General features: G+C 48.3%; 1 protein-coding gene and 1 pseudogene across 3 annotated transcripts in view; one reads left to right on the top strand and one right to left on the bottom strand.

The window, feature by feature from the left end:
• The window catches only part of PALLD (palladin, cytoskeletal associated protein), a 386,129-nt gene that overhangs the window by 362,706 nt on the left and 4,378 nt on the right, over window positions 1–19,045 (bottom strand). For all 3 annotated transcript variants that reach the window (XM_036854853.1, XM_036854851.1, XM_036854852.1), the window contains exon 2: window positions 12,229–13,197. In XM_036854853.1, coding sequence (XP_036710748.1) covers window positions 12,229–13,133 — 905 coding nt within the window. In that variant the 5' untranslated portion in view covers window positions 13,134–13,197. The remainder of the gene's footprint in view (window positions 1–12,228; window positions 13,198–19,045) is intronic.
• LOC118896922 lies at window positions 14,728–15,788 on the top strand (annotated as a pseudogene).

Here is a 19,045-nt window from a genome sequence, read left to right as displayed (position 1 = left end):
GAGAGGGAGGGTGGGAGAGGGAGGGTGGGAGGGAGACGCAAGAGGGAGGGGATATGGGGATATATGTATATGTATAGCTGATGCACTTTGTTATACAGCAGCAACTAACACACCATTTTAAAGCAGTTATACTCCAATAAAGATGTTAAAAAAAAAGACACTGTAAAAAATAAATAAATAAATAAATAAAAGTATTTTTTTTTCCTTTTGCGTTTGCACACATTTACCTTACAATATAATTTGAATGTGAGGACGGTTTGCACTGCTGCTCGTAAACTGGGAATAATCTGCTTTGTTTGTAGCTATTTGATAGAGAATATCAGTGTCCCCCCACCTTTAAACATTTTTTGGTTTATGCTGACTGACTTATTTAGCAGTAGTAACTGAATGCAAAAAAAAGAATAACCAGGAACCGCTATGTTTTTTAAATATAGAAAAATACTGTAGAAATTCCATTTTTTTTAAAGATAATTTGGAGTCTGAAGTCCAAAGCAGAAAACTTTCAAGGTGTTTTTTCCACTCGCCTGTATTTCTGGAGCCTGCCCTGTCATCTCAGGAGTCATCACAGGGTGGGGTCAGGAATTGAGGACCTGCGTTCTGTTCCCGGCTCTAGGACCAATGAATTCTTTTTCTGTTACCAGGCAAATAATTTCCTAGTTTTCTTAGTTTCCTTATATTTAAATGGTTTAAAAGCTATAGTTGCCATGATGAAATATTTTTAAAGTATAAAGTGAAAATGTGAGGCCTCATTTTTATCATACCAGAGGTACTTCTGGATTAGAATTCTTCATGAATTTTTCACCAACTCCCAAAATTTGAGAGTGGAGAGAAGGGGAGGTGAGGGAGGTGAGGGAACACGTCTTTGTCCTGTTGTCAAGCCGTGCAAGAGAAAGAGGGAACGTCTGATGTGATCTGGTTTTATGCAATAATTCAAATTGTTAACAGGTAATTTGCATGTAAGTTGAGTTGTAAATTGTATGTAACTTTAACGATTGAACAGAAGCTTTAGTTCCATCAGCTTGTCTCTGCTTTGCTGGGGTTTTGATGGAATTACTCAAAAGTGAAGAAGGAAAACGGGATTTTTTCAGTCCTGGTTGTGGTTATAACTGGTATTTGTGCCAGTTACACTTGGGCAGGGGGGAGAAGTGACTGGTTATAAAGTGGAAATGCCTTGAACCGTGTTCCCATCAGTCCCGCTTCAGCTGGGCTACTTCATCCGCCTCCTGCCCCAGTCCAGATGGCTGCTACTTGGGCCAAACATAAGATGCTCCAGGCCCGCAACTTCGTGGCCCACACGTCAGTCTGGCCATTTGCCCCCATCTGGACCCCACGCGAGCTGGTCAGGGATGTGTCCCTCACTCAGCCCAGTCTGAGTCTCTGTTTCCGTGACTCGAGTCTCGAATGGCGGATCTGCTCCCTGTGCGCCATCCCTGTATCTGGACCCTGGTACACCCGCCTTCCCGCTTTCCTGGGGCGAACGCCTCTCCCTACGCCTGGGTCTGCCACCTCGTCACCTCCGGACCCGCTGCCCCTGCCAGCACCTCGGGTCTCCCGGCCTCTGTCCGTTGCTGGTGCCAGGTCCCCCGGCACCCCTGCTCTCCATGAGTCCTGTCACCTGCTCCCGGGGCCCTGGGAGCTGGCGCATCGATCACCAGGCCTTCCCAGTCTCGGGTCCTGAGCCTCCCGGACCAACTCGGTGGGAGCTAGGTTCTAAAATGTCCCAGTGCAGGCAACTCTTTACTAAAGGTTTTCTTCCGTATACCAAATTCCCTTTAAAGGTTTCCTCTTTAGCCTCTCCTAGGTCTCATGTGGAAAAGAAGCTCAAAGTTCTTAGGCATTTGGTACATTTACCAATGCATGGCAGAGGGACCAAGATCTTTGGAACAGACGTTAAGAAAAATTTAATGTACATTTATACATTTCCCCCTAAAAAAACCCTCAAAGGATACAAAAACGACCAGCTAACTTTAAACAACGGAACATCTCATCAGAAGCTTAATTTCTCTAGAAGAGCAGAATTTGTAATGACTAAGGAACATTGCTCATGGGCCTTAGTAGACTGGGAGATGACAAGAGAAACTAGTTAATAATCCTGTAGCTACTAACTAAATTAGTCCTCCCCTCCCGCTGTAAGAAGAAAGGAGGCAGAAGCATGAACTTGATGGCCCTCAAGTTACGAAACGGTTAAGTGAACTTTAACACAGGAGTTAGGATCTGCTCACCTGAATTAATCCTTTGATGGTAAATCGGTTACCTTTTGTGGTTTTTGAAAGGGGGTGGTGCTCACAGAATACATCTGGAACAGGCCTATTTTGGGAGTAAACCTAAGCGGGGCCGTATGTAGTTTGAAAACCTGCAGAACTCTTTTGAGTGACATGTGAATGTATTTCGAACGAAGAATTACTTGTTCCCAAGATTAGTGGGTTAAAAAAAAAATCTAAACAGAATCCAGAAGAAATGCTCAATTTCACTTCTATCACAGGCGAAACGATAAGAAAAAATCTTTATGGAAAATATACGTAAACGCAGAATTTAGGATGACATATTTAATTAAATGAATGCATTAGGAAGTTTCTTACTGCCCTCTGCTGTCAGTTTCTAAAAGAAATATAGTAGACTTACTGTAAAAACTGACTCAAGGTGGATTAGCTGAACAAACTGGTTTGAAAAAAATTCCCTGCCCCTAATTCCACCAATTTCCAGCCAGTAATGCTGATTTACTTCATGTCTGTGTGTAATGATCTGTCAGCCCAAGGAACCAGCTCCAGCAAGGTGTGTGTCAGTGGATGTACGGTGAGTGGTAAAGTTTGTGATTTGGGAGATACTACATTAATAAGAAAGTACCAGCCTTGCAATTCGTAGTCAATGATGTCTTCCTTACCTTTGTGCCAAATTTCTTAATTTTGAATTTACTTTTTCATATTTACATAATTTAGGCAAACACTCTTCATTAATAAAAGCAAAACTTTCCAGATAAATGCATTAATGGCTTATTTTCTGTAGTATAACCCTGACTTGAACTGTTATTTTCATTTTGGCGTATGAAATTAAGAAATGAGAAATACTAACAATAATAGGTAACAGCAAAGTGGCAGTTACTAGGTGCAAGGCACTGTTTTATTTTTTTCACATATTATTTTATTTAGTCATAAAACAGAATGGGGGCGGTGGGTATTATAATTCCCATTTCACAGGTGAATAAACTGAGTCACAAAATAACTTGTTGACGGATGCATTTGGTGAAAGGTGAAGCCGTGATGGGAAACCCCGGAATCTGACCCCAGGGTCACTCCTCTTAAGCTCTTTGCACAGAAGGTACAAATGCTGCCCTTACGGAGGAAGAATGTAGAGAAATTACAGTGGCTACTGACGGCGCGCTCCCCGCCTGCTGTTTGTCTGCTGTCCACCCTCTCGTGGCCGGAGCCTGGGCATGGACAACAGGCCTGTCCACGCCCAGCCTGGTATCTATCTCTGTCTTGTGGGAAAGTTCTGCCACGTTCAAGGTGTGGTGCGCCCAGCATAGGAGCGTCTGCCAGTGGAGCCCATGCCTCAGACCAGACACATCCGGGGCTGCCCCTGTGATTGGCCACACATACCTGTGCTTTTCATCTGCCAGACAACTTCTGGCTTCCACCACACTTTCAACAATCTCCAGCAACTCATATTCAAATTATGCACAGCACCTGAATATATCAGTTGGGCATCCTAAGTTCCCCCCTTAGTCAGTAGCACTGGTTCATGACGAGAGATCCAACCCACCAGGGACAACCAGCACAGCTACCACTTGCCATTCCAGGTTGCCCTTGCCTTGCAAGTACTTGAAAATACGACCCCAGGCTCCAGAGGGCTAACTCTACAGGAAATGAAACGGCACGTAAAACACTGACCGGCTTGAATTCGTTTGCCTCCTTAAATAGGCTGTGGATTGATCAAACCTTGAGTTACGTTACAGAGACAGCACTGCTCATATGTAAGAGGGGAACCCATGTCTCCAGGATGACCTGGAACCAAGAATCTTCAGTCTGCGGAACTCAAAGAATAGAAATGTTGCCATCAGAGCCCTTTATGAATCAAGGCATCCTTCAATGAGGAAAACCAGGCTCCCGGCACAAGGAGCTGACACCAACTGATTAGCAAGTCAGCTTCCAAGTTTGAAATTCCCTGAACCCCTTAAATTATGCTCTGATTCCTGGACCAGGGAGACAGATTTGAGCCGTGCCTCCTGTCTCCTTGCTGGTGGACCTCACAATAACGCACTTGTTTTCCTCAAAAGCCGGGGCCATTGTGTTGGCTCCTATGTGTGTCCAGCAGCCAGCCCTTGCTCGGTAACAATTTTCAGTGACCACGAAGGGACCCATGTCTTGTGACCACCTGTCCGTGGCTCTGCAGCCCCCGGGGTGTGTGGGCCTTCACCACTGATCCTGAGTGGCCACCTAGACTGCCCGTGTCCGGAGGGTGGGGTTTCAGTTTCTTGCTTTCCCACCATGGGACTCCAGGCTCCTCAGGCTACTTTCACCTTTGACAAAAGAAAGTGCTCCTGGATCAGAAGTCTTTTGGGTGAGTAACCTTGTTAAAACACTCGTGTGCCTAAACTGTCTAAAACCCTCATCAGGATCATGCATTAGAGTCCCACCTGGGCAGAAATATAAAAGGTCCTCAAAAGTTCAGGTTAGGGATTTCCCTGGTGGTGCAGTGGTTAAGAATCCACCTGCCAATGCAGGGGACACGGGTTCGAGCCCTGGTCCGGGAAGATCCCACATGCCAAGGAGCAGCTAAGCCCTTGCACCACAACTACTGAAGCCTGGGAGCCTAGAGTCCCTGCTCCGCAACAAGAGAAGCCACCACAATGAGAAGCCCGCGCACCGCAATGAAGAGTAGCCCCCGCTCACTGCAACTAGAGAAAGCCCCGCGCGCAGCAACAAAGACCCAATGCAGACAAAAATAAATAAATAAATTTATTTAAAAAATTAAAAAAAAAAAAAAGTTCAGGTTAGACATAAATCGCAGCAGTATCTTTTTTGATCCACCTCCTAGAGTAATGAAAATAAAAACGAAAATAAACAAATGGGACCTAATTGAACTTCAAAGCTTTTGCACAGCAAAGGAAACCATAAACAAAACGAAAAGACAACCCACAGAATGGGAGAAAATATTTCCAAATGAAGCAACCACCAAGGAATTAATCTCCAAAATATAAAAACAGCTCATGGAGCTCTATGTCAAAAAAACAACCCAGTCAAAAGATGGGCAGAAGATCTAAATAGATATTTCTCCAAAGAAGACATACAGATGTCCAAAAAGCACAAGAAAAGATGCTCGACATCACTAATGATCAGAGAAATGCAAATCAAACTACAATGAGGTATCACCTCACAGTGGTTAGAATGACCATCATCAAAAAGTCTACAAACAATAAATGCTGGAGAGGTTGTGGAGAAAAGGAAACCCTCTTGCACTGTTGGTGGGAATGTAAATTGATACAGCCACTATGGAGAACAGTGTGGAGGTTCCTTAAAAAACTAAAAATAGAACTGCCATATGACTCAGCAATCCCACTCCTGGGCATATACCCAGAGAAAACCAGAATTCAAAAAGATACTTGCACCTCAATGTTCACTGCAGCACTATTCACAATAGCCAAGACATGGAAGCAAGCTAAATGTCCATCGACAGAGGAATGGATAAAGAAGACGTGGTACATATATACAATGGAATTGTATATATTACTCAACCATAAAAAGAACGAAATAATGCAGCAACACCGATTTCCAGCAACATGGATAGACCTAGAGATTATTATACTAAGTGGAATAACTCAGACAGAGAAAGACAAATATCATATGATATCACTCATATGTGGAATCTAATTTTAAAAAATGATACAAATGAACTTATTTACAAAACAGAAATAAACTCACCGATTTCAAAAACAAATTTATGGTTACCAAAGGGGACGTGTGGGTGGGGGAGGGATAAATTAGGAGCTTGGGACTGACATATACAAGCTACTATATATAGAATAGATAACCAACAAGGACCTACTGTATAGCACAGGGAGCTCTACTCAGTATTCTGTAATAACCTAGATGGGAAAAGTATCTGATAAAGAATCAATATATGTATATGTATAACCGAATCACTTTGCTGTACACTTGAAACTAACACAACATTGTAAATCAACTATATTCCAATAAAATTTTTAAAAAGTAGTTCAGGTTAAAGTCCTGAACCCTGGGTTAAAGTCCCAGAGTCTTGGATTTCTTTGTCTGTCCAGGTTGGTCTAAGTCTGTTGAATTTGTTAGGATTGGCCAATAGGGGGAGGCCTTTGGATGACCGTAGCAAAACTTTATTAAACCTGATTTAATGAAGGTCCCCGACTCAGGAGATAGAAGACATTGCTCCCTGACTGGAAACCCTGCCTCATGGAAGTGTCGGGGGTTTTCCCCCATGATGTGCAGTGGCTTCACAGGAGCCCACCCCAGAAGAACATACCCCATGCCTGGGTTAAAGGCATTTCCACCCAAAACACCTCCTTGGTGTCATTTTGCTCTGGTCATCCTGAGAGAAACCTTTCAAATGAGGAACATTAATAGTATACCTGACTGTAGTCCCTTGGGATGTATTCTTCAAAACTGGTCAATGTTTAGCTACGAGCCGATGGAAAAGAAGAAAATGATTTTCTCTGTAACACTGCCTGGCCCCAGTATCAGCTGGAATCAGGGGGAAATGGCCAGAGAATGGGTCTTTGAACTACGATACTATCTTATAGTTCGATTTGTTTTGTTAGAGAGAGGAAAACCGGGATGAAATCCCATTGCACAGTCATTTATGTCTTTATATCAGAATAAGAATTTGCAGAAGAGATGTAAAATTGTGGTTCAGAGGGAAGAACCTCAGAAAAAGCCTGTTTCAATTGAGTCAAAGCCTGACCATGATCTTGACCTACTACCTCCAGTCCCTCCGTCAGCCCCTCTTGTGGCTTCCCTGTCTTATGAAGGGGGTCTTCCTGTAGTCAGTGCAAAGGGTCCTACCAGCCCTCCTAAGGCTGCTGGTCCGGCTCTGTACTGCCCATACCAGATGGTCACAAAGGAACACTCTTTCCTCCCCATACCCACCAGGGTATTCAGTTTGGCCCAGGGAACACTCTACCTCAGGCAGGGCATTTCCGTTAAGACAGGTCCCAGCAGGCTTAGATGACCAAGGCCAACCCAGGGGATCCTCCCGTATCAGCCTTGGATTTATACCACTGGAGAAACAATAAGCCACCTTACTGAGATGATCCTCAGAAAATGGGGAGTCTCCTTACATCCGTTTTGCTACTCATCACCCTCGCTGGGCTGACAGACAGGCCCTCGTGAATCCCCTGCTGTGGAAGAGCACAGGATGGTATTAGAGAAGGCTGCCAGGAAGCTAGCTGAACGCTCCCCTGACTCACAACCAAAGCATCCAGTCAGGACTCGGGCGGCACAGGCCACACTTGGAGCTGAACCGGATGATGGGACCCCAAAGACCCAAGGGGACCCAGCAAGCCTGAATCATCACAAGGAATGTGTAACGACCAGACTTCAACAGGAGCCCCCAAACAGCAGAGCTTGAAGAAGATCCAGGAAGCACAGCAAGGACCCCAGGAGAACCCATCCACCTTCCTTGAGGGGGGTTTTGAGGCTTACAGATGATATACTGATAGGGATCTGGAACACCCAGCTGTAACTGCTCAAATGCCCTGTTCCCTTTTTGGGAACATTAAATGCACTCCCACATCAAGCCTCTGCCCCACAAGCTGCCCCATTATGATCGGGAGACCAAGCCTCCCCCAGAAGCCCCTGGAGAAATTCCGCAAAAAGTAAGAGTGGATGTTTGGGCTGATGGGAGGCCAGGAAGAGACAAGACGGCTTACCTAGTAGTAGTAAAACTCCGTCCAGAGGCCAAGGCTCCAAATGTAAAGCAATAGGCATTTAAAGAGGCATTTGAAAGAAGGTATAAAGCCTCTGACGACCACCTTTCTTAAATGCCAATTATTCTGACCTTGTCAATCCTCATATAGCACTCCCATCCTGTCAGTTCAAAAACCCGGGACCAGCGATGACTTTTACACAGGATTTGAGGGCTGTTAACCAAACTGTAGAGGATATACATCTGGTGATGCCAAATCGTTACATTTTACTTACAACTTTATCCGGAGACTTTTGCTGGTTTTACAGTTCTGGAGTTAAAAGATGCCTTTTACTGCATACCCCTAAGTCCTGAGACCCAGGGGTTTGCCTTTGAATGGGACGATCCAGAGTCTGACGTAAAACAACGATACTGCTGGATGGGACTCCCACAAGGATTGAAGCAGGACCCCACCATCTTCCGGGAAGCCTTAGCCACGGACTGAAGGGCTCTCCAATTAAATGAGGGAGTCTTACTCCAATATGTGGATGGTATACTAACGGCTCGTAGAACTAAGGAAGCGTTAAGACCAAAATACTGCAAGGGAAAAGCACAGATTTCTCAACCAACTCTAAGATATTTAGGATTTGAGGTATCAAAAGGACAAAGAGGGGCTTCCCTGGTGGCGCAGTGGTTGAGAATCTGCCTGCCAATGCAGGGGACACGGGTTCGAGCCCTGGTCTGGGAAGATCCCACATGCCGCGGAGCAACTGGGCCCGTGAGCCACAATTACTGAGCCTGCGCGTCTGGAGCTTGTGCTCCGCAACAAGAGAGGCCGCGATAGTGAGAGGCCCGCGCACCGCGATGAAGAGTGGCCCCCACTTGCCACAACTAGAGAAAGCCCTCGCACAGAAACGAAGACCCAACACAGCCATAAATAAATAAATAAACAAATACTTTAAAAAAAAAAAAAAAAAAAGGACAAAGAAACGTATTGCCAGATGGAAGAGAAGCATTAGTTATGGTGACTGTAGCCACCACCAGAAGGCATTCTTGAGGATTCTTAGGAATTGCTGGGTTTTGTCGTATTTGGATTCCTAACTTTGAACTCTGAGACAATATGAGGCTCTTAAAGGAAATGACAATAAACCATTAAGCTGGACTCCGAGATGCCATAATGAGTTCCACAGCATCAAGGAGAAGCTTTTCACAGCCCAGCACTTGGCCGCCCAGGCAGTTTGTGTCTGAAAGACAGGGCATGAGTCTTGGAACGCTAACTCAATGTTTAGGTACGTCCAGAAGGCCAGCAGTTTACTTTTCTTGAGTCCAGCAATCAGGCGTGTACGTCAAGTATGGCCAGTTTGCCTCTGGGCTGTGGCTGCAACCTATGACCTTTCACAGGAGGCTGAAAAATGTACCCTGAGCCAGCCTGCCACTGTGCATGCCCCGCGCAGTGTGCTATCTTGACTTGAACGAAGCGGCGGGTGCAGGCTTACTTCGGGGAGGCTGGGCAAATACCAGGCCTCACCACTTGGCACCCCAAATGTCACATTACAGGTGGTCTCCACTCTAAACCCAGCCGCTCTGCTCCCCAGGACGACAGGAGAGCCTGCTCACGACTGTATACAAATAACTGAATACAACCTGACTGATCAGCCTTTAGAAAATCTGGAAATGGAAATATTCACGGACGCAAGCAGCTTCACGGACGAGGCGGGGCTTGGAAAGGCCGGGTGTACAGCTGTAACTCATCAGGAAGCCCTAGAAGCAGAAGCCCCCGTCCAGGTCCGTCTGCCCAGAAGGCCGAGCTCACAGCCCGCACAGACCCCTGAGCCTTGGAGCTAAGGAAAAGGTGACTATCTATACCGATTCCAAGTTTGCCTTCTCTGTCCTACATGCACACGGGGCCACCTGGAGAGACTGGTCTACTGACATCAGGAGGAAAGAAATTCAACATGCAGAGGTGACACCAGCCTTATTAGACGCTGTTTTATATATATATATATATATATATATATATATATATGTATGTATGTATACACACATATTTATATGTATAGGTGCTGGAAAAAGTAGCCATAGGACATTGCCTGGGCCACCCAAAGACTGATCGTTATATAACCAACGGAAATAGGCTGATCAGACAGCAAAACAGGCAGCCAGAACCAAAAACCCAGGTCCTAAGGTTTCAGCACTCATTCCAAGTGTGGACCTGTCCCTGTTTAAGCCTCAGATCTGGAAATGGATCTCGAGAGAGCAGACGCATGGGGATTTCATGCTGACTCCCGAGACTTAGATGGTGATCAGGACCAAACAACCACAGAGGCTGGATTTATAATGAGCTTATACATGAGCATGTGATGCAAGGAACTATTACTCACCTACACCAAGGTACCCATGATGGGAGGGCTGCACAAGTTTACTGTTGGTCTATAAATGCAAATGACCATCCAAAAGGTAATACAAAATTGCCTGATCTGCACTGGAAACAATCCTAAAACTGGGCCACCCCTGATGATAAAAGGGGTGCAAACCCAAGGGACAGAACCAGGGGACGACTGGTAAACAGACTTTACTGCTAGGCTAGGAATCAGGGAACATTGTAGATATTTGCTGGTGTTGGTGACGCCCCTGCACAGAATGGCGCAAAGCTTCTCCACGCAAGACAGAGAATGCTCCGTAGGTAATAAAGGCCTTCCTCAAAGAAGTGATCCCTCGTTTTGGGTCACATCTTTCAATTCAAAGTGACAACAGAGGAGTTTTCATAGCCAAGGTGACTCAAAGGTGTCTGGGGCCCTTGGAACACGATGGAATTTCATGCTTCCTGGAGACCTCAGTCTGTGGGGAGGACTGAAACGATGAATCATTCCTTGAAAGAGACAGTCACCAAAACAGGCCAAGAAACCAACGTGACTTGGGATAAGGTCTTACCAGCTGCCCTGCTGAGGGTCAGAGTGGCCCCTAGAAGCAAGCTCCAATTGAGCCCTTATGCGATGTTCTCTGGGAGACCTTCCTTAAGGTCTCATGTGGTAACAGAATTAGATTTGATAAAATGTGTACAGTCTCTCAGTGGTGTCGTATCTTCTATACATAAAAAGCATCTAGTCCGTTAATGTTTCCCACGGACGTCCCCCCGCATTGCACAAGCCCAGGGACTGGGTCCTCCTTGAACCTGGACAAACCAACAAACAGCCTGAGGACCAGTGAAGCCCATCCTATGACGTCCTTCTGGTTACACATCCTCCAGTAAAGCTAAAAAGAGTCAAGCCTTGGGTCTCCTACTCCCAGAAACCTTAAATCACTTTTCAGAAGGAAACAGAACAGCTAAGACTCCACCTGGCTGTGACGAGAAGACAACAATATCTCGACAGTAGCCCTTTTCTGCCCGAGAGTCCGGACCAAGCCTACATAAATCCAAATTCAATCACTAAAATGTTAAAAATAACATGTTTTCACGGATTCCCAAAGTCGCAGTTCTGTGTATCTTAGGGCTAAACCCTCTTTACTCATCAAATTTGTCCTCGTCCATCTTGTATATTTAAAAAGCCCTCTCCCCCACTCGCAGGATGACTGCCCAAGACTTCAGAGTTCAAGGTGGGACTCGGGAATGCTTACAAATAAGTGCAAAACAATTTCATTCCTCTTATAAAGATCCACGCCCCTCATCAGCCGAAAGCAGCTAGCCGGGTCCTCGCCCCTACTTCCCTCCAGACTGAGGAACGCACAGGAGACGCAGGTAAAACATCGCCCAGCTTAAAACTCGTTTGCCTCCTTAAGTACGTTCATTGCGCAAACCTGAAGTTATTTTACAGAGACAGCCCTGCGCATGTGCAAGACGGGAACGGGCGTCTCCAGGATGACCCCAACAGCACGAGGAGCTTTCTTGGACTGATTAGCAAGGCAGCTTCCAAGCCTGAAATTCACTAAACCCTTAAGTTCCGCCCTGATCCCTGGGTCGGGAGATGGATTTGAGCCGGGCCTCCTGTCTCCTTGCTGGTCGACCTCACAATGAAGCTTTTTCTTTTCACAAAGGCCGGGGCCACCCATCTTAGTTTAGGCATGCGGGATCTAGTTCCCCCACCAGGGATCCAACCGGGTGCCCTGCATTGGGAGCACAGAGGTTTACCCACTGGACCACCAGGGAAGTCCGCATGCAGCAACTAAGACCCAGCACAGCCTGAAAGAGTAAATAAGTTTAAAAAAAAAAAAAAAAAAGCCGGGGCCATAATATTGGCTTCTATGCGCTTCCGGGAGCCAGCCCTTGCTAGGCAACAGAAATCTCTTCTTTCACGTTAAAGTAAAACCAAAAGTCCACGCGCATCATCTCATAGCATCTCCACAACCAAAGAGTCGTACCTGACCCGAGGAGGTGGGTTCCCGGCGACTCTGCACTCGAGGTACACCCGACTTCCTTCTGCCACCTCTCGGCTCCGCAGCTTCTGGGTGAACCGGGGAGCGGCCAGCAGGTGGCGGGCGGCCGGGGGAGAGGGGCTTCGGCTGGGCTGGACCACGTCCCGGGCCGCCGCGGGGTGATGCACGGGCTCCAGGGGCTCGGCCCCCGCTTCCACCTCCCGCTGGTCCCCGGTGGGGCTCCGGCTGGCCGAGGCGCTCGTCGGGGCTGACAGCTGGTTCTTAGGGGACAGGTACCCGCTGTCCGGGGACGAGGACTCCCCGTTGGGGTTCCTGGTTCTCGGCTTGGAGGTTTCTCTGAAGATGGCCGTCAGCTCCTCGATGAGGGTGGCCGCCTTTTTGCACAGCGGGCTCTGGGGCCCGGCCCTGCCCCCGTGCGCGGCTCTGGGCTTGGCACTGGCGCCGGGGGCTTTGGCACCGTGTTGCCCTGCCCTGCGGAGACTCCGGATGTAGCTGGGCCGGGCCAGCAGGGGCGAGACGCCGGGCTTCCTCCTGGGCGCAGGCGAGGAGATGCGCTCGGCTGGCTCTGCTGGCAGCGGCGGGACAGGTGCAGGCCTGTGGGCGCCAGGCGTCCCCGGGGATGCGTGCTCACCCGGCCTGGCCTCCTGAGGGGGAGGCGACCCCCAGAGGCTCCCAGGAGAGGGGCTGAAAATCTGTGAGTCCTCCCTTTCCGAGTCGCAGTCTTCTGTCTCTGAGTTGGCTATGGCTCTGCGGGCCAGGTCCAGACTCTTGTTTATCTCCTCCTGGCTGAGGAAGGCCGACAGCCCGGGCAAGAAGTCTGCGTTCTCGCCATCTTCCGCCACGTCCGACAGGGAGTCGTAGAAGGAGTCTCGGGAGGACGTGTCGGACATAGTCGAGAGGCGCTCATGCACTCTGTCTGCTCTGGACGGGAAGGCAGGGGCCTGGAAACCAGCTCTGAAGGACAAGAGACACAACTGTGGTTAGTAGGAGTGACTGGGGTGTGTGTGTGTGTGTGATCACAATACTGCTCATCCACAAGTTGGGAGAAACAGTAAGGCAAACAAATATGCTTTTCAAGTCATTTTCCCCTATAAATTGGAAGAAACGTCAAGCATACTTGTGTTCATCATTTTAATTTGGTATTTGCCCTGTGAGTGAATACTAATCATCTCACTAAGCATCATTACGTAACTCAGGAGGGCCACGCCTGCCGTGGGTGCTGTGAGTGGACCAGGACCTCTGCCTCTTGGGCCCCCTTCCCTCCCTCCTCACCCCTCCTTACAGCTCTGATTTCATTGATGTTATGAGAACAGGAGTTTGTTGATATTTTAAGCAAATCTGACTCTGCTTATGTCACCCTAAACCACGAAATGCATTTTGATTCCAATTTTCATTGGTTTTTTTTTTTTTAATTTTTATTTACTTATTTATTTATTTATGGCTGTGTTGGGTCTTCGTTTCTGTGCGAGGGCTTTCTCTAGTTGTGGCAAGCGGGGGCCACTCTTCATCGCAGTGCGCGGGCCTCTCATTATCGCGGCCCCTCTTGTTGCAGAGCACAGGCTCCAGACGCGCAGGCTCAGTAATTGTGGCTCACGGGCCTAGCTGCTCCACGGCATGTGGGATCTTCCCAGACCAGGGCTCGAACCCGTGTGCCCTGCATTGGCAGGCAGATTCTCAACCACTGCGCCACCAGGGAAGCCCTTTCATTGGTTTTTAGTTTTCGGTGAAATTTTTGAAACTTGTTCTTTTCCTGGTGTCCAGACATGTGTATTCACATTCATTCACTAGTTAAATCAAGGCAGAGTTGAAATCGCTTACTGAATTTCAGGTGCAGAGGGACAGCTGCGCTCTAGACCAGGGGTTGGCAAACTTCCCCACAAATGGGCGGATAACCCCAGACCACTCAGCATGAGGGGGCATTGTGCGGACAGCGCTCTGCAGATTATTTCACTTAACACCCTCACAACTGGCGGCCCCAGTTTAGAAAGGGGAAAACTGAGCCAGAGGATGTGAGAACAAGAGCCCAGACGACGACCCCAGAGCCCACGCTTTCGCCATATGCTTCCCTACCATCGTATATATCGTTTCACAGCTGAGGTCCCAGCAATGGATCCGACTAAGAAAACGTGGGTCAGAAATCAGAGTTCTGCTATTAAGGATATTTAGTGCAAAGTGAAAATAACATGATAGATTTTAAAACCTCACAAAAAGCACTGTCCAAGGAAGCTAGAGAGCACACTTCTGAATGGTGAAACAACTTTAAATTCTTTTTTTTTTTTTTAAATAGGGAGTGTTTGCCGGAGGCAGATTAAATCACCTGTTTATTAATTTATATTTTGGTTTTAAAGAGGCACCATCTGACAAGATCCAGTTGTCCAGATTAGGTGTAGCTTAGAAACCACTTGCACAGTGAAAAAGAAAACAATAGCAGGAAGGCATATATGGTCCGGGTTTAATCTGCAACCCCGACACTGCCGCTAGAACATGCACGTGGGCTCGGGAAAGCGCTCATAACATGTATGAAAGGGGAAGTTTCCACGTGGCCCAAACTCACCAGAAAATTATGCTTCAGAGATTTCCGTGTTATTCAACCTTCGCATTAAAAGGTCGTAATCAAAGAGATACAACTGCAAACATTTCCGTTATTGCCCTGAGATTTCATGTGTTATTTCACACAGCGCTTCTGGCAATTCCGTGCTGGTGAGATCCATACAGAAAATGCAACACACCGGCAGCGGCGCAGAGCTTATGGAGCGCCCGGGGCCTCCTGGCGGCAGACGTCCCGTGGCTCCCACGCGCCCCCGGCCCCGCCCGCCGCCGCCATGGCCGGGTCGCCGGCGCCCAGCTCGCAGGAGGCGCTTCTGCTGGAGCTCAAGGGGCTGCAGCAGGAGCCGGTGGAGGGCGTCCCGCTGAGCCCGGTGGACGAGGGCCGCCTGTCTACCTGGGCGGTGGCCATCTTCGGCCGCGACACCTACCACGAGGGCGGCTACTTCAAGGCGCCTCGAGAGCCCCATCGACGACCGCCGGCCTGTTAGTCCCGGACCAAGATATGGCACCCCGACATCTATCGGACTGGGGACGTGTGCATCTCCGTCCTCCGCCCACCCCGGTCCGTGACGCCCTCAGAGCGGCGGAGCCCCGCCCAGAACGTCAGGGCGCTGCTGCAGAACGTCAGGACGCTGCTGCAGAACGTCAGGACGCTGCTGCAGAACGTCAGGACGCTGCCCCTGAGCGCCGTCTCCCTCCGCCACGGACCCAGCGCCTCTCCCCGCCCACGGGGGCGCCTCCGTGACGCACGGCAAGCGGGAAGAGAGCAAAGGTTAGGACTGCGAGAACACGGACAGCATCCGGAAGCAGGTCCCGGGGACCACGGTGCACGCGGAGCGGGGCGGCATGCAGGTGGCCACCACGCCTGCCGGGTCCTGCGTGAAGACCAGGACCCCGGCGCCCACGGGGACGCAGAGCTTTTCCACGAGGACGGCGAGGCCGAGGCCGACCGCTGCTTCTGGGACGACTCGCAGGACTCGGGTACCCAGGAGCCCTGACACCGCATCTTACCTCAGCCACCCGCCTGTCTGCCGCCGCCACCACCTCCGGGCGTCACGCGGGGTCCCCCAGCCCATGTCTCCTCCGCCTCCGCCTCCAGGGAGGCCGCCGCCCTCGAGGCCCTGGGCCCCGCGTGGGCCGCAGCCAGAGACTCGGAGTCCCGCCTCGCGAGTGGACGGGTTGACTCGGGGTCATCTCTCCTCTCTACTTTGGTTTGTTTGGAATCTAAATAAAGCGACTTTATGAGAAAAAGAAAAGAAAATGCAACACACTAAAAAAGAACTAATGTGTAAAAAGGAGTAAAGAGGGGGTGAGGTCAGTGTCCACTTGTGCAAGCAGGGTTGACGATTGGAAAGTGTGAGGCATAAGGTGTGCTCCCGCGTCTATAAATCTTTGCCCCCTGCCTCTGTCCTCTTTTCTGAAGGAAGTCGAATTGCTGGAAGTTCCCTCTTCTCCTCTGCATCTCCTTCATCGCTTCCTTGTTAGTTTGGTTTAGTTGTCGTTTCCCCTAAAACTCCCGTAAGCTGCACCTATTTTCTGTTTTCTTTGGATTCCTGCGGGTCTAGCTTCTTCATGTGGAGAAATGGCCCTTCCCAGTTTAGTCACTCTTCCTTTACCAGAATGATAAATTGACCATGAATTCCACTTACTATGCACAAGGGAAGCTTCCAGGAGGGCGAAGATGAGCCAGGCATGGTCTCTTCTGTAACCATCTTACAATCCAGGAGGAGGGATTAGGCAAGAGTCAAGAATGACCCAAAGACAAGGAGGAACGTGATGATTCCTGTTAAAATAGGAGATCGGATGGTGGGAGAAATCACACTTACGAATTTGGCGGTGCCATTCCTTTGCTGCTTTTTTTGCCAGTGGTCCCCCAGCTAATAAGAGAAGGTCCAAACGGGGCAGGCAGGTTACCTGTGCGCCCCTGGACGGTCAGCGAGATGTGAAGTCTCAGGCCTCGTCCCCCACGATCACTCTGACAGGCGCTGCGCCCACGCCCAGCCGTCTGCTTCCCGCTCTGAATATCGTCTTCTTTCACGCCCCTGAGCTTTGCACACGTGGTTTCTTTCGCCTTTCCCGTCTGTTGTGTTTTTCCAACTCCAGCTCATCCTTGAAAACTACTTAGTTTCACTTCTTGTTGGTACTTTCTATGATCCTCCAGTCAATACAATTCACTCCTTCTTTGAACGTGACACTCTGCAGGTATTTTGTTGTAACATTCATTTTATTGAACTATAAGGATTAGTTAAGAACCCTGTGAAGGCCAGGAAAGCAGGTGTTGACTGACAGCCTTTCTGTGCTGGACGCCTGGCAGTGTCTGGGTCACGATCGTGGCAGGTGAAGGAGAAAACCACACCTAGTGTTTGAACCAGTTTTGAGCCCTGGGTGGGAATTGACAGGAGAGGGATCCACACATCCACAGCAGACACAGGACACCCTGCAGGTATTTTGTCCCCTCCTGTCCTGGAGGCCCCTCCTGTCCCCTCCCCCCACTCTCAGCCCCAGGCCCCGTGGCACCTCCCTGGGACAGGCTCTCTTCGGTGACGAATCGTTCTGCTCTTTGCCCGGCTTTGTCACCTGTCTTTTCAGTGGTCACTCATCGCCGGGGCTCTGCTTTCTGAGAAGAACTTGATAAAGTTATCAGTGCTGCATGTTCATAGCTGTTAATGAATACACATAAAATACACGTTACATGTTCTTGTACCAGTACAAAATGGTGGTAGTTCTGACGCCACGTTAAAAAAAAAAGTAGACAGTGATTCGTATGGTTTTCATTACCCTCAAAGAAAGTTTGTCATGAAAAAATTCAGAACCAGAAAGACATTTGTTTTCTGGCATCCCTGCTATTAGACGTCGGGAATTCTCTAAATGTTGACACTCTTCGACGCGTGGATACCGGCGAGCTCAGGGTTAAATTCTGAGTCAGAGAAATATTGGGTTGGCCCAAAAGTTCATTCAGGTTTTTCTGTAACCAACTTTTCGGCCAACCCAATACAAATCATGTTTCTGGCTTATGTTCTCTGCTGTCTTATTCACCAGCATGGATTCGTTGAGTGCCGGCTATGCGCTAGGCGCCTCTTCTGCAGGCTGGGGACACAGCCGTGAGGAAGATGGGCTTCTCTGCCCTAAGAAGCTGCCATTTTAACAGGAAAAAAGACAAAAGTAGGAAACCAAGGAAATGTCAGGGTCTGATTTTCTTATACTTGGTTTGGTCTCAAATCTTTTGTTAGTTGATTTTGGGAAACTGTACTGTGATTTATCCCTCAGATCATCTTTCAGAGTTGTTAGGGTGCAAGTGGGATGGGACGGGATGGACGGATGCTTGCGGGCTCCCATCGGTGTCCGTAGACCGTAGCAGTTCTGGACAGCTCACTGTGGGTGTGAGGGGCTGACGGTAACAGCAGGACACTTCAGGCCGGCGGTGCCTCAGACTCGGGGACTGTGCAGTGAAGGAGCTGCGGGCGCCCTGGGGGTTCTCTGAAGGCAGACCCCTCCATCAGGCGATGATGCCAAACCCTCAGGCATTAGCAAACGTGTAATAAAGCACAGGCTTGGGAGGGTCTGCAAATACTGGGAGGCATTATGGCTGCCTGTCCACCTTGACCTTCAGCAGACCTATCAGCGTCTGGCGTATCCCAAGGAAATTTTGCTATAAGATGTCAGCTCCCATGGTCACCTACGTCGTTACATCCCTGTGCATATTTCATCCATTCTCAAGGAATTTTATGCCATTTAGTTGATAGATTATTTCTCATTGTTAATTTTACGGTTCTCAACTTCTCCCTAGGTTCACATTATCTGAATTCTGTTGGACCCATATTCCACTATGAAATATAGAGCGTGTAAGTTTTCACTGAACATTTAATATTTCATATATCACACATTCTGACATAAGCAATTTTATCATCTTAAATTGTCTTGGCATTATGATCTTGGTATTTGGGAAGACATTTATTTTTGAGCTCCTGAATATGTAATAGACATATAAAGCTATATGATTCACATACGTATATGAATATACAAATAATAGAAAACAATAGACAAATTTTTAAATTATGAATAACATTTGTTTTGAGAGTTGCTGGCTTTGGAGGATAATTATCTGAAAACAAGATCTGTGCTATCCAGGACAACCTTCTATTTTGTTGGTCAGAAAATACTTGTGGGACACCCCCTGCACCGTCCCCAGTGGCAAGGAACATAGGCTGTTGAAATGTAAAAAAACTCCCCAACTTGAGAGGAGGTTGGGGAAGAC

Source organism: Balaenoptera musculus, chromosome 6 (genome assembly GCF_009873245.2).
Source record: "Balaenoptera musculus isolate JJ_BM4_2016_0621 chromosome 6, mBalMus1.pri.v3, whole genome shotgun sequence".
NCBI lineage: Eukaryota > Metazoa > Chordata > Mammalia > Artiodactyla > Balaenopteridae > Balaenoptera > Balaenoptera musculus.
This window is presented reverse-complemented; position numbering and strand designations above follow the sequence as displayed.